We start from the raw sequence: 16069 nt of genomic DNA, 5'->3' as shown, positions 1-16069 counted from the left end.
CCAGAATGCCATACTGCCTGACAGTTTGGGTTCTGAGACAAAGGGCCGAACACTTGAGCTTCGTTTGTTTTACAGTTTCAGCCTGGTGCTACCGAATCTGTGGGAATATTGGCAAGGAGGTAATTGGGATGGAGAAATGTCTTGGGCGTCTAATAACACTGCATATGATAAACACAAGCCAGCCTAAATATTAAACAGTAAACTCTTCTTTGTCAAGAGTGTGCATTAACCCATTGATTCCTTTTTAGCACTTGGTTCATACTGCTTTCATCTGCTCCTCAGACTGACAGGACTGTACGAGACTCTTTTGGCCCTGGAAATCTAAGCACCAGGGAAGCCACATGGTAGCTCTTTAGATTATTCCCCAGTGCCCTGCAGTCAAAAGAATTAGCTGGGCGGCTCTGGTGGCTGGGCTTCACTGCAATGAAGAAGTCAGGCTCGCTAATGAAGCATTTTGCCTCCTAGTGGACAAGAGAGGATGAAGGACAGGCTCCTTAAACTGGACTAAAGCTGAGCTTACAGAGTGAACTGCACAGCAAGCCAGGATCTTGAACATGAAAGAGTCTGAAAGAGCCCCCAGTGGGATTTGAGCACATGGGGAGAACAAGCAAAACCCTCAGGTAAACAAAGAGTCCTCCTGCCTTTTACAGCCATCGTGGTGTTATTTTGAAATACAGTATTGATGGAAAGTGTGCTAGCAGCGCACTCTGATTTATGGCCAAAAAAATGCCTTCCAGACCCCTTTTAAATTGGTATCCCCAAGTTTTGAATATTCCACAGCTTCCCAATAAAACAGTATCATTTTTTGAGCAGCCTTTTGCCTGGCCCCTCCCTCCCATTTATTAGATGCTTTATCTTTTCTGTGGGCAAATCTGCAATACAGATGTGGTTTTGGTGTATCTGTATGGTGGTTATATGTTGGCTAAGACCATTCCAAATACAGACATCCTTTTGCCATTATAGATAAAGCAAGCTGCAAGTCTGGGGGAAAAAAGGACTGTTCTGTGCTTGTGAGCTGCACGTACCAGATTGTTTAACACTTTCAAATGACATAGCTAGATCAGTAAGGCTGCTAGGTTTGGCTGCTGAAAAAAACCTCTATCTGTAGTTTCAGCAGAACTTCCTTCCTATCAGTATTTGCTACTTGTTCCAGCTAAACTGCATAAAGTTTATTTTTCAGACCATATTAGTCACCTTTTTATTTAGTTCATACATTCAGGAAAGAACAGAAATAAAACATTAACTAAAAATGTCATGGATCAACAATATAATGAAGCACATGGAAACATTTTTGTTTTCAATAATTTTAAAGATGATTTAGGTTTGCTGCTATATTCATTGTAGGTGCTTTTTGTATTATTTTACTCAAATAGTGTGTTTGTTCTCCTAACTACATTTTTCTGTCTTATTTTCTGTGAAACTGAAAAAGTGGTTTGTCTCCTGGCAAAGCATTTCTTTCTTTTGGGTAAAAATGATCCTGCATCACTTAGGAGGCCCTTGGAGAAGGTTTTAGAAACATCAGAAGTGTGGACTCAAATGCTTGGCTACACGTTGGTTATACAAAGCATTGTGAAGCAGAGTAGAAAGAGAGATTCTGTGTTGTTCATGTTGAGGTGGTAGCCAGATATGAGGTTGTGCTGCTGTAAAGTTTTTGCCATGATTTTCAGTGGAGGCAGGAGTGACATCTGAGGATGGGAAAGTTTTTTCTTCTCTGGCGTATGACAGGAATCTTAATGCTATTTACCTTTCTCTAACGCGCAATATCCAGGTTATTGTTTTCTTTCATGCAAATGGATTCCTGCAAATAATAGGGCTGCTTCAAGGCATGCAGCTTCTGCCCAGATACATATGCACTGATGCAGAGGATAGGTGGAAGACTACAAGTTCCCAGAGTATTCTAGCAGTTTCCTCACCTGGGACTACTCTTCCATTCTGGATTTTGAGTGACAGTCATGCAGGGATTACTCTCAAGAAATGACTGTTTAAACCAGCTTCCAAAATAGACTTTTGTATAATTTTCTTATATCTGGTCGCTGTTCCAGATATTTGAACAGCAAACACTTTTAAAAAACATTTACCACAAGTAAATAATGGAGTTGCTATCTACAGTTAGCTGAAGGTCCAACATATCAGTTATTAACTGCAATAATCACAATTGCAATGGTTCTCTGAGCCATTAGAAAGGTATAATTTGCATGTGCAATGTTTTTTAGCAGCAGAATTTAAATGTGGAGGAGGAAGCTATAAGGCAGATGTATTCTGCTTGAAAAGAGCAATTAGAGGGCAGCCTGTGGTCACAGCATCATGGTTGGTACAAAAAAGGCCTGTGGCCTCATTCTTCCCCGTGCTGAAAGCACTGTGGTCAGCACCTGCAGCTTTAGCCGAATATATCATTCAAAGGATGTGAAGCTATACAAGAACTGGTTTTGTCTGCATTTCCAAAACTAACTATTTTCTTTCTTTAATATGCTGCAAACATTTCTCTGGCTAACACAACTTATGATTACTACATGTTGGGGCTTTTATTGCATAATCTTGGCATCAGCTGCAAAAGGCAACAGAGTGCTCCCAAAATGTATCTTACATAGAAAACCAAAAAAAGATGGAAGAGGCAATTCCAGCAAAACATCTGTGATGACATATTCAGCCCATTATTTTGTCAACAGTGCAAGTATTTGATGGCATAATAAAAGGATACACTTTGCTTAGCAAAAACATTAAGGGATAACAGCCAAGTTAAATAGGGTGCGATTAGAGGTTTGCTTAACCCACGGGATTCCATTTCCAGAAAAATAAAAATAGAGCCATTTTGATCCCTCCTTCCAAGTTCTATTTGTATGCTCTTGTTTGGGGGTTAAAAAAATCACTTTAAGAAAAGGAAGAGTATTTTTTTAATTTATGTTTCATACTGAAAAAAAAAGTTTTGTAAGTTAATCATAATAACAACAGAATTCTGAGTTGCAAAGGGGAAAAATCAAGCTCACCTGGCAGAAGAGATAACAGGAGTTAATCATGTGCTGACTGCTTTGAGGAAAAAAGTTCACAGTCCAGTTTAAAGCCTCATTATAAAATATTCCTGTGCATTAATTTTCTGCTTCATTTTATTGACATAACTGATGCTATATGTCAACACATCTTGGAAATAAACTGCAATGGGCATATTTCCTTCTGATACATGTTTTTTCAAATAAATAGCAAAGAAATGATAATTTAGTACAGCATACTTTTAATATGAAAATTGACTTACATGTTTTTTGTGGGGAGGTTTTGTGCTATGTTTCCTTGCTGCAAGGAAACAGTGAATTCTAAAAATAAGTCAGTATTGTAGTGTCTACGGCACATTACTACACTGGCAAGCTTGGCATTCCAGTGGTATTTGAGACTGTCCAGAAGAAACATTTTTTCAGAGAGACACTTAGCACAGATGCCCCAAGGTATCTGTAGAAGTTACAACCATACAAATTTTTCTGAAATGTGTACAGGAGTACATAGAGGAAAATAAATGTTGCTGGGTACAAACACCAGGAATTTCTATAGCATCCTTCTTTCCAGAAAAGACAGTATAAAAATAAAATAAAAATTGAGGCTTTAGAGTGTCCACTAAAGTACAATTGTTATTGTAATTTCTGAGCAAATTTCCTCCTTGTAAAGAACCTGTACACAGCATGCACACTTTCTAACTTCTATGGCAAGTCTTAGGGACAAAACTAAACCTTTTTTTAAGGTCAGAGTAAATGTTGTACTGGGTTTATGTTGGGACTCCAGCTGCATGTCACTTAGAGCTATTTCCAGTTCCAGAGTTTTACACATTAATTATTATTTACTTGGTGTTGTGGGTGCTGGAATAAATAACAAGTGACTTGATGAAGATGACAGCAAACGAAATTTTTGAGTCCGCACTTAAAACTCAGGAGTTCCAAAACTAGAGAACAAATGTGACTCTGACAGTAACTGTATCAGATTTCAGAAAAAGTCTGTTATTTACATTAAACCTCACCTCCTCTATTTCAAATTTTGTAACAAGCTCAGCTGTCTGATAAAATGGAGACTGGTACTCTCCTAGAGGGTGGGGTACCGTGCAGCTGTTCCAATGACGGATACTCTAGATAAAGTCACAGTTCAGTTTTCCTGCAGGTAAACAATCCAAAGATCATGCCTCTTCCAGTGCAAAATACAAGAAAAAAAACAGCATTAGATAAACCTTGTTTCCTGGCAGGGATTGCCATAAATTTCTCTGTTGGAAGTCCTGCATAACACCAAGGAAATCACTGAACAGCCACCTGATTTACATTAGTATAAGTGAGTGCAGAATGGCTGTTAGAGATGTTTTTGTCTTTTTCCTTTTCCTTTCCCTGTGTTGCATATTATTCTTCAAGAATATAGGAGAAATTATTAAGGGTGATTCATCAAATTCCTTTAGATTCAGGTTTAAAGGCAGTCTAACAAAATGGCACTATAAACTCCCCCCTTATTAGTGCTGTATGTGCCTTTTCTGCAAAGCTGCTTCAGTGCGACACAGTTCTTTACAAAAAAGAGAGCCTGAAAATGTTTAAATTGAGATTGTAATTATTTCTCTTTATCTCTCAGAGTCTCACATCTGGTTAATAGAGACCTCAGTTCAGCTTATAACAGACTTGAGACAGTTCTGGAATCTTTGAACCTTGAATCTGAAGGTAATCCTCCTGTCACTGGGCACCTGTGGATTCTCTTTCTGACTATTTGTGCCCTTAATGTTGTCTGTTGCTATTCATAGTCTTTTTTATTTTATTTTATTTTCAGTCATGTGATGCAATGATCTAAGTTCAGTACAGAAGAGTCTGTTGGGCTGCCAAAGCCAAAAGACAACCTACAGCAATTCTGAGTCATGGAAGAGACATAGCAACCTTTGGGATTATTGCTTAGCAACTGCAAACACACAGAGGAGTAAAACTCACAGCCCGGCTCCACAGCAGGTCTGAGAAATCCCTAATTCACTTTAAGATTTTTAATGGTTGAGAACAGATGGGCATATATTACATTCCTGTTCATTTGCAAAGCCACTTTGAAAGCAGGAGGAATAAGATCTATTTTGATACCTGCTCCAAAGGTAAGAAAAACAGTTCTTCAAAGCTTCAGAAAACAAAAGAGAAAGTGTTTTTAAATTTTAATTGTATTGAAAAGAAGGTCATGTATGAAAAGGGTATCAGGCTCTTTGTGATTGGTGAGATAAACATGCTCTGTGAAGCACATTAGGGAAAGGCAGAACTATTTCTGAATGATAGAGAGTCAAAGAGATTGGACTCTGTTTTTGAAAAGACTTTTATAACTGAAATGTCTCCAAAATATTTACCTAGACAAACTTTAGTCTTTCCTGGCCCTGTCCCACCCATCAAAATCCCCTAACAGAATAACAATGAAACCATAAAATTCTTACTTATGAGCAGCTTTGGGTTTTGTACAGAAAACAGGGAGATTATCTTTTTGTACCTGCAGGGATTCCAGCAAGAATATTTCTCTCACAGAAAAGGAGCCAGGAAAGTGGCATCCTACTAAATAATGAAAAGTTTATCTTGCCTTCAGCTTGAACAAAGGCTTACAGGAAACTTTATATCACATTTCAAATTTCTTGGGTGTTTTCTAAAGCTTGTCTCTGTGCACCATGCTTACTATTATTTGGACAATCAAGCCTCCATTTAGGAATGTCATAGGCCATGAGAGCTCTTTATATTATGGGCCAAATTCTCAACTAATGTAAATCAGTACGGAAGTTTATGAGCCAGTGGTGTCTTACACAAACTGGAGGTGTGTCCCTGTAATCCTCAACAAATTCCAAGTTTCAGGGCCTGGTTCTAGCAGCCCTTTGTTGTTTATTTTAACAGATATGTGCTGTCTGTATGTTCTTCCATACCCTCTTAGTCTTCTTTATCTGTCCTGCATTAAAGCAGTGGGCATAGTTCTTTATGCTCTGCCTCCATTCTTGGAGTTATGTGAATGCCACGGAATTGAGATAGAACAGTTGCACTTAGTTGTGTTGTGTTTTGTTTTGTTCAGAGACAGACTTTGTAAAAATACAGACTAATCCTCAAAATCATCTTAACAAATGGTTGAGAGTAGTGTAGAAAACAGAATCGTAGAATCATGGAATTGTTTAGGTTGGAAAAGACCTTTAAGGTCATCAAGTCCAACCGTTAACCTAACACTGCCATTCCACCACTAAACCATGTCCCTAAGCACCTCATCTACCTGTCTTTTAAATACCTCCAGGGATGGGGACTCGACCACTTCCCTGGGCAGCCCGTTCCAGTGCTTGACAACCCTTTCATTGAAAAAAATTTTCCTCATGTCTAACCTAAACCTGCCCTGACGCAACTTCAGACCGTTTCCCCTCATCCTATCACCCATTACCAGGGAAAAGAGGCCAACCCTCGCTTGGTTACAGCCTCCTTTCAGGTAGTTGTAGAGGGCGATAAGGTCTCCCCTCAGCCTCCTCTTCCCCAGGCTAAACAACCCCAGAATAGAATTCTCTCCAAACACTCCCTTTGAGTCAGGCTAGAAAGTCCTTTTTGTCTGAAATTCTGAAATACACCTCTTTACTTTACATATTCATCATCATTCAGAATCAGCCACCTCATAAAGCAGAGTGCAGTTGTCACTTTAACATTGCACAAAAACTGCAGAGCAGTTTCATAAAGGATGTTAAAAAATAACGTAAGTATCTGAAACTGCATTTATTTTGGCACAACAAAACCAGCTGATTTGGAATGTGACCAGAACATTTGGTTAACACCCTGCTTTGAACCAGAGTCTGGTTTTACAGCTTATTGAAAGAAACTCACCTAAGCAAGGAACAATTTGACAGGGTTGACAAGTTTCCCTTTTTACCATTATAAATCTGGACTCCTTTACAGCTCATGTCCTTCAGTGGCAAAACCAGCCACCATCTGAAAACCCTCTGTGTGGGTCAGGCAGGCTGCTTGATCCATAAATCCATCTCACTCCCCAGCAGGTAGTTATCTTTGAAAACAAATTACCAGAAGATGCCAACAAGCCCGTCGAGAAAACAGACATAGAAATTGAGTGCTGCGAAGCATCCTACCTATCCAAGCAGTATTTGGACTCCAAGCAGTATTTGGACTCCAAGCAGTATTTGGACTCAAACAATGGTTATGAACCAGAAGGTCACAGCATATTAGTAATTACATTTGTGTACCAGGAGGGCTGTAAATCACGTTTATGCATCTCCTGGAAGGCTGAACTCTCTTCAGAACAGCTACAAATGCTTAAACGTAAAGAGCAAAACATATCAAAAGCAACAGTATTGCTATGGATACTGAAAGGCCTCAGTGAAAAGCACTTTTAAATAAGAGCTTGAAAAGGATAGTGTGGCAGCAAGTTCAGAGTGGAGTTTCATCTTTAATTTGGAAAGGCATTAGGCTTGCTCTACTAATACCACCCTTCCCTGGCTGCTGTTTAACACTGATCTGGGATTTTTGCAGCATGCTGGTAATTTTTCATGCTTTGAATCAAGTAGTTAGGCAACATTCTGCTCCATTCTGTATGTGTAAGTCCCAGTGCAGATGCAGACAGGTTATATGTGGAGACATACAGCAATAGTTTTCAAATTGTGCCTTGTGAGCAACTCAGTTTCTTCCTGATATTTCACAGAGTGAACATTTTGAGAAGAAAATAGTGGAGTTTGGGAAATCGTAAAGGGAGATATCTGCAACTCTCTGTAGGTCTGTCTTTTACAGAATAATCTACAAGATTAAGTGCTTGTGAACAGCTTAATTACAGAGCTCATGGTATAGAGTTTCCCTTTCTGTAGGAGCTCTGCTGGCCCATACACCTGTGTCCTTGTTACCTTAATAAAATGTGCAGAGGAAAAAATAGTTGCCAAAGCTGAAATGAAGTAGTCTATGGGACAAGCTTCCTCACTGTTTTTCACAGCTACAGAAAAGATGAAGTAGAAAGCGGCACACAGAGAAATCTTCCTCCTAGGCATCTGGTATTTTCCATTACTTGCTTCCTTTGTCTCATAGCCACTGGATTTCCTGGAGGCATGGAATGGCACCTAAACAAAAATAATGATACCAGGGATAAGAGGAATCCGCTGGTTAGAACTGGGGGACAAGACTTCCGAGCACTGTTCAGCGCTTGGTTTCTGAGTTTCTAAGTGACCTGGAATTAATCACTTCTCTTCTGTGTCTCAGTTTCTTCTCCCGTAAAAAAGGAATACACTTATTTAGTTGCTCTGTCTCCAAGGGCTGTTCTGATACATAATTAATCTTTATAAATCATTTATTGATCTGTGAAGTAAAGAGGCTGTATTTATTTAAGAGTACAAAGCAGCAGTAGCAGAATAAAGAAGGAATACAGAAAAAGAATATTAGTTAATTCTTAACAATAGACTTTCTTCCTGTGTCATCTGCTGGGACACTGCTGCATATTTTGGCATTATATAACATGCTGGTTTTGTTCTGTGTCACAGTGATGAAGTATGGCTGCTCAGCCAGAAGAAGCAGCCCAAACTGCAGGCCTACAACATCCCAAACTTGGACCTAAGAATATGACTACCACAGAAATGAAGAAAAATCCAGGGAATGACGAGCTGCCATGTCTTAGTAATTGTGCCTCTTGGAAAGAGGGTTTTTATGAAAAGGTACAGCAGAGGTGTCTGAGTCTGCAGGAGACAAAGGTGGAGACGATTCGTGCACAGAAGGCAAAAGAAGAAAAGGTAAAGAAGAGAGAACCCTGTGACTGGCTGTCCAAAGAGTGGTTCAGTGAAGAGAAAGAGTCACTAGATACTCGCATCTATTTGCTTGACAAACTCCTACCTACATTAATCCCAGGAATGGAAAAACTGTTAGTGGAAGTGGAAAGAAAGAACGTGCTTGCACCAGACACAGAACCAACCAAATTTAACCCCATTATTTTTCTTGGAGAATATCTGATGAGACATAACCCTCAGTATGGTATTTCTACAAAATCAGGCCCGTACCTGAGAGGAATGAAGATGGTCACGGAGGAGCTAAAAACGGAGATACCAGGTACCACATCAGAGAGGTAAGAGTTGAAAGTGTGGCTGGTCACAAGACTTTTTTTTTGGTGTCTTGGTTTCTGTTTTACAAAAGGAATGGTGTGACTGAAGCCTGGCTGGCAAAGTGTCAGACAAAATGAACCTTGTGGAGTACAGTGCCAGAGATGGCAGTTGTCTCTCATAAAAACTTGAGAAGCAGGACAAATGCCAGAATGCGTTGCACAAAATGAAACACTAGTTATTCCTGTTTAAGGCAATATTCTGCCCTTCACAAGTATATAATTCCTCTTTAGACTCTACATTAATTACACATGTGGAATGCAAACTGCTTTCAAACCGGTCTAGGTTAGTGACAGTTCTTTAGGGCAGGTGTTAGTATCAAAGGTCTATGGACTCTTCAGATAATTTCTTCTATATTCTTCCAAACTTAATAAAAAGATAACCTTTTTTTTCTCCTTCAGGATGATTTCTCTTGACCAACAATATTGTCCTAGCACATTGTAGAAACTCCTTCTCCTGGGATTTTTACTTCGGCTTTCCTTTCAGATTCTTTTTTCCCTTTGAAGTAGAAACTGTTTTGTATTTTATGTTGCTTTTATCTGGGGTATATTCTAGGCTGCTTGCTTTACTATAACATTTAATGAATACAGGAAGGGGGTTCCATGGCATTTTACAAGATGCTAAGGTTAGAATGTGAGTGCATTAGGTGAACAATAATGCTTTCATTTTCGTTGCTCTATTCAGGAAAATATAGAAGTGAATATTTGTGTTTATAGATGACCCAGAAGTGATTGTGAATGATGTCAAAATTACTCATTCACTACTAGATCACTTAATTCTATATCTGTGGTTGTAGAATAATGACCTCTATTTGAATGGCTGTCTCTTCTATTTGCATAAATAGTACATGCAGCTTGAAAATTGGTTTCAGGGTTTCAGTGTCAGGAATTAGGGAAGTAAAATATTGACATGTCTTGTGCATAAACTCTATATGAAGGTAATGGAAGTTCCCAGTATTATAATGAATAAAAGAGTATGTTACATCTCTCTCTACTGCTCTGAGCTTCTGTCTCTCTACATTTCTAGTCCACATACTGTTACAGTTCATAGGAACATGCCTTGTGTGAATAGAACTAAAGCAGTGTGTTAAGTGAATTTCATAGAGTCACTTACCTCCTTTTTCCCCACGGATAAAAATAATTAAAGCTGACTGACCGCGGTCAGGTTGTTAGAGCAGAGCTTTTTGTTTCTTCTTCATAAGCAGACAGAGTAGTACAGCCAGAGCTGGTAAAAGATTTTCAGTTTTGTTTTTTATTTTTTAAATGCTGGTCCACTGAAACAAATGATCTGGGGAAACCTTTTTCAGTGAGCTTTTGCTCAAGCATGGACTGTTCTGGGGGGATGTTTAGGATGCCAGCCTTGCCACACCTTTGCTTTGGGGACTGTTTCACCATTCACATTGCTTCACAGAGGGACACCTGCATACAGGAAGTTCAGAACTATATCTCATTTTTATTTTGCAAAATAAATTGAATTAAAATACATAAAATTTGCTGGGGTTTGGGGTTGGTTTTTTGGCTTGGTTTTGGGTTTGGGTTTTTTTTTCCTGCTAAAATACTGTTAGCTTTCATTGTGAATCAGACCTTATTTCTGGAGAGGTCAGATTTTCCTGTAGAATGCAAAGTGTTGGCTACCAGTGATGTGTTATCTTGGCCTTGGCTGTTAAGTCCATGTTTACATTTGGAGACAGGTTCTCAATTTGTAGCTATCAGAGCTGATGCAAAGGAAGTGACTATCAAGATTTGTAGAAATCAATCTCTCTGTAGACAGCACTGCCACGGGGGTTTATGTAGCCATAGCTGTAGCAGGTTTTGCATATCCGCTGGTAGTAGTATCATGGGATTTGCATTCACAGCAGCTCAGGATTTACATATTTGTGATGGCTGTATAGTGGGATTTGCATAGGATTCTTAAACTACAGCAGCACAGAGGATTTTGCCAACACCACATGGCGCTGAGACTCTGAGTGTGAGTCACTGGCTTTCTAAACAAGAAAAAAATGCTACAAGAGAAATGCCACTCTGTGCTCAAAATCTCTCACATAAGCACCAGAAAGATGAGGAGTGAAATTCTGGCCCCAGAGAAGCTCCCGAGAGCCTTGACATTACCTTCAGGAAAGGCAGGATTTCACCACAGGTTCATATCTAAAGCTTACCAGCCCTCAGTGAGCTCTCTCAGGCTTTCTCCGGTCTCTCCTTAGCTGCCACCTGGCTGGGAATCAGGGCATGCAGAAGAACAGATGGGAGAAATTCCTTGTCCAAATGGATTGATACCTGAAACAGAGACTTTATTTGTCCAGGGATGGTAGTCCTACAGCCTGAGTCACCCATCCTCGTGTGGGAGTTAGGCGGCTGTCTTCCTGAAGAAACATGTTTCATTCTTCAAGGAGAAGTCACCCTCACTGCCGTCTCATCTTCTCTGGAAATGTCTAATACTGAAATGAGCCAGAGCACCCTGGCAACTCCTAGCATGGCCTTAGCTCTACTTTCAGCTTGCAGACCACTCCTGAGGAGGAGCTGCAGCTAGAAATGGTCTGGTTTTTTCTTTCTGTCTGTAGTGTACATTGGAGAAAAATCTGTTAGTCCATTTAGCTTGGTACCTGCTCCATATCTCCTCTTTGCTGTGTCTGTGAAGGAGTCAGAAGACAGGAAATGATTTTACCCTTCCCCTGATATCAAAGTGCTGGAGGCTGAACTGCCTCAGCAGGCACTTGTGCAATGCCCACAATTGATTAAGGAACCCTGTTATTCATTAAGAAACCCCTGTGGTAAGTGGCCCTGAAGAACAAGTACCTAGTGATAAAACTGTGATCAAAGTGTATTGCTGTAATGTGTTAAACGGGCCTTTCTATTCATTAAAGAAAATATCACTGTTTTTTAATTTCTAGGATAACCCCATAGCAACAGAAGAGAGCAGGGGCAGGATCAGCCCGTCTTCACAATATGTGAAACACAGGGGGAAGAAGGGAGCAGAGATAGTTAGTTAAAATATAGTTTCTGGACTTGTGCGTTCTCGAGTACAAAAAAGGAGCAATCCCTCTGGCTCTGATGAGCTATAGAGGGTGTAGGGGAGAGCTACAGAGGTGAGCAGGGCAGCTGTCTCAAGGCAGAGAGATTCCAGCAGCCTCCGTGAGCAGGAACTGTTCGCCCCATATGAACTGATCCTTTGGCTCTAAGCATTTTGCACTTTCTAAAGGCGCTTTTTTTCCATTTCATAAATGAACAAAGACAAAACCAAAGCAGATGAGTTTTACAGGATCAATTTTATTCATTTCTTTTTGTTGTGCAAAATGGAGGATTGGGAAAAACATGGCTGGGTGATTACAGGAGCAAAGAAAACATAAGAGGAAAGAGATGTCCTTAGGCTTTGAGACAAATGCATACAGATGCAATTTTGTTGGTAAATCAAGTGTGGCAAAATTAGGCATCTCTGTTCCTGCTAAAATTGAAAGAAAATTGAAGGACATCTGCACAATAAATTATTAATGCCATTATAAATGTGAAGGTGAAATTTATCAGTGTTGGAACTATACAAACTAGGAGAGCTGTACAGATAATTTTCCCTTAAATGTCTATGGTATACTCTACAAGAGGCTCTCCACATGCAGGTATCTGACAGAGGTTATTTCTTCAGATTCATAGTTACACTAGATTTCAGGAGTTGATACATGCCAGAATATAAATTCCTTCACCTCCTTGGAGCTGCCCTCTGAAAACACAGGTTACTAATATCTAGTCCAATAGTTACATTAGTAATTTTGTGCCCCAAACATCAAGTATTTCTTTCAAAAAGAATCTGCTTGTACTAGAAGGACAAGAATTGCAGTAAGAAGTTATTTTCTTTCCTTTTGTTCTTCACGGTAGGCTTAATCTAGCTTAAGTATGTTTGTTATGATATCTTTCTAAACCATATTCCCATGTCCTACAGGCTGGCCAGGATGAAGTCTGAGGCAAAGAACAAACGTAAGGAAAGGGAGCAGATGGACAATATGAAGTCTCAGCTGAAAGAGAGGAGAAAGGAGGCGCTGGCAATTCAGTTCAAAGAGTGGACAGTGGATGTCAGCGGCAGAATACCGGTTGCACTGGTGAGAAACTGGAGATGATCCTTGTTACCGCACTTCTGTGATTATTCCAGACAGGAGGAAAAGGAAGTTTCTGATAGTGCTGTCTGCCCTGGCATGGCAGCATGGAGCACAAGGACGGGTAGAGGCTCTGACATCCCTTAAGGTTAGGGTTCAGGTCACTGGCTACCATGTAGCCTCACCAAGCCCCGATTCCCCACGAGCAGCACATGGAAGGTTTATGATGCATTCTCCACAGAGGTCCCAGGAAGCTAAATGCTCCGTAAGGTCCTTCTCTGCAGCTGGTTATCCCTCTGAATCCCCTTAAAAAGGTCCAGGGCAGTCACACTTGCTCTCTTGTGGCCTCCATTAAATCTTCTTTCTACCCCTGTGACTCATACAAATTGATACTGCAGCTCATAAAAGATGAGACTTGCAATAATTGTAATACATCTTTTGGTACAAGCATCCTTCTTACAAGTCACACAAGGGCCCTAGGAAGTTGTCCTCCTGTTACACACAGCACAGCATAGACAAGGTCTACATTTAACAGGGCCCACCTATGTGTGGTAAGAAGCAGTGCTCGCTCATATGACTAATTATTCTGGGTTTTTATTTTAGTAATTGCCTACTGTTGTCTGCATGAAACAGGCCTTTGACTGTTACCTTGATTTGTAGGTTGAGAGTGCCCTGAGGTCTTTTCCGGATGTCATTGCTTCTACTCCCATAGATGTGAGAAAAGGTAAGTTTTCCATGTGTCTCCTTCAGTTTTATTTCTGTGGTCTGAATTCTGATGCAAACTGTGATCAAACAGTGAATGGATTTGATAATAGAGAAAGAATCCCTAAGGGTAGTTACACCTGCTAGGATATTAACCACAAATCTTCAGACAGATTGGAAACTGAACCACCGTGTGGTTCATTAATATGATCTTGAATAGTATGGGAAGAAGTTTAAAAAAACCTTTCAGAGTTATAGTAAGATCAGAAGCAGGCCCTTTCCACTTACATCCTGCATTACCCAGACATTGCCATGTGCCTACCACAATTTTTAAGAACCACTGTAACAACCTCCTTCATCTACTCTATCCCACGTTGTTCCTTGTCTCATGGGAGGTCTTGGAAATCCCATGGACAGTTTGGCATACGGGGAGGTATGGAGGAAAGGTAGGATAGAAAAAATTAGTCTGACGGTGTTTCAGGGAAAATGCTGAAGCTTACCTAACACTCCACCAAGTCACACATCTTGTCTAGCCGTTCCCTTTGCCAGCCACAGGCATGCCAGTGACACACAGCACAAGGGCCTCTGTATCAGAGCACTCAGCACAGAATGATTTCCATAATTCCTGTCCACTTTACATAGCTTACACTTGACCTCCCCAAATAATGATAATTGCATAGATAGAGCCAGGAACATTGAAGTGGCAGCATATAGCCTGCTGCTAGCCCTTTGCATCAATAGCCTCTAATGATCATCAATAATACAAATCTGCCTTTGCTGGACGATGGGACGATAAGCAGGGAACCTCCAGAATGCATTTCTGCTTGCTGCTGAAGTCACCTCTGTCTAGAGCTTGCCCTTGCTCAGCCCCTTCTATATTACAGAATTGTTGCTCTGAGTAATCATCCTATATTGGTAGTACGTTCTGCGAATGCCAAACACAGCCCCTGTGCTCCTCCTGTGGTGGCTGTGGTTCTCCAGTGTGAACAGATACTGGGACGTGAGATTGAGAAGGAAGTTTCTGTCCAGATGCTTCCTCTACAGATGCTGGAAGTGATTTAGGTCATATTTCACTAGCACTGCAGCTCCATTTCTTAGTGTATTTCATTTAATAGCATCCCATGTACATTAATGGAACATTAAGCTTTGTTTTATAGTTTAATAAAGATAACGTACAGTTTAGGAAAGTCTTAAGCAACAAGAGATAAATACATTCTATGGTGAATTTTGTCTTTTTTCCTGATATATTGGAGAAGAAAGAACAGAAAAATAATCCCAACAGAAATAGCATCTCTGTGCTCAAAGACCTCATTCAGAAATCTGCGTAGACATTTGACATACCCTCTCAGTTCCATTACAGCAGCTCAGAAGCTGACCAAAGGACAGTTTGAATATCATAATTAGCAAAAATATTCCCACAGAGCTTCTTGGGAAAATTACTGATTTTCAGATTCCACTCTTGCAAAGCAGAATCTTATGTCCCTGGAATTTTAAGGCTGTTTTATCTGTTTGTTAAATCAAAAATAATTTATTCTCTCACATAATTAGCTGTAAGTACTGTTCAAATCATTGCAATTTGCACCAACTTATGTCAAGAATAAATATGACCATACAGTTCTGCATAGATAAGTGCAGATTCTCAGCAAGAGAACTATGTAAGAATCAGATTTAGATAGCTTTTATACAGTCAGATGGTTCAGCTATTGTGTAGGATAACCTCAAATAAATGTAATCCAACATGAGAAGAAAGTTAATGTAACATATCAGTGTGCAAAAAATGTGTACAATATGCAAAACCACAAGTGTTTGCTTTCTAAACCAATATCCCTTCATTTTTTACTAGCAATCCATGACAGGAAGCTGGAAATCATAGACACACTGGGAGAAAAAATAAATATAGATGAATTCACAGAGGTGAGAAATGAAATAAGAGCATCTGATTCAGAATGTGATGTTTATCACAAAGTAATAGCATTTCCCTGGGGACAGCTAAGATGAGTAAGTGAAGGGCTTCACTTCTCCAGCATCCCAGGTAACTGGTTGTATCAGGACAGTTCATGTTCCATCCCCATATCCGTCCTCTGCTGTCACAACGCTTCCATTCTGGCCAGCAAGGAGGAAGTATTTTGCCTTCCTCAGAGCTGCAGGCTGTGCTACCCTCTGAGAAGTTACTCTAGAAGCACTGTTTTTTAGGATATCCCTCTCAGTCCCTT

The 16069-nt window shown here is 40.0% G+C and overlaps 1 protein-coding gene across 1 annotated transcript in view; it reads left to right on the top strand.

Annotated features, from left to right (window-relative positions):
- Positions 1-470: 470 nt before the first annotated feature.
- EFCAB5 (EF-hand calcium binding domain 5) overlaps positions 471-16069 on the top strand; it is a 40731-nt gene continuing 25132 nt past the window's right edge. Inside the window, exons 1-7 of the mRNA XM_035889592.1 lie at positions 471-620; positions 4588-4673; positions 4780-4952; positions 8468-9042; positions 13004-13160; positions 13815-13878; positions 15700-15770. Coding sequence (XP_035745485.1) covers positions 8477-9042; positions 13004-13160; positions 13815-13878; positions 15700-15770 — 858 coding nt within the window. The 5' untranslated portion in view covers positions 471-620; positions 4588-4673; positions 4780-4952; positions 8468-8476. The remainder of the gene's footprint in view (positions 621-4587; positions 4674-4779; positions 4953-8467; positions 9043-13003; positions 13161-13814; positions 13879-15699; positions 15771-16069) is intronic.

The sequence above is a fragment of the Egretta garzetta genome, unplaced genomic scaffold, assembly GCF_000687185.1.
Source record: "Egretta garzetta isolate BGI_Z169 unplaced genomic scaffold, ASM68718v1 scaffold112, whole genome shotgun sequence".
Lineage (NCBI taxonomy): Eukaryota > Metazoa > Chordata > Aves > Pelecaniformes > Ardeidae > Egretta > Egretta garzetta.
This window is presented reverse-complemented; position numbering and strand designations above follow the sequence as displayed.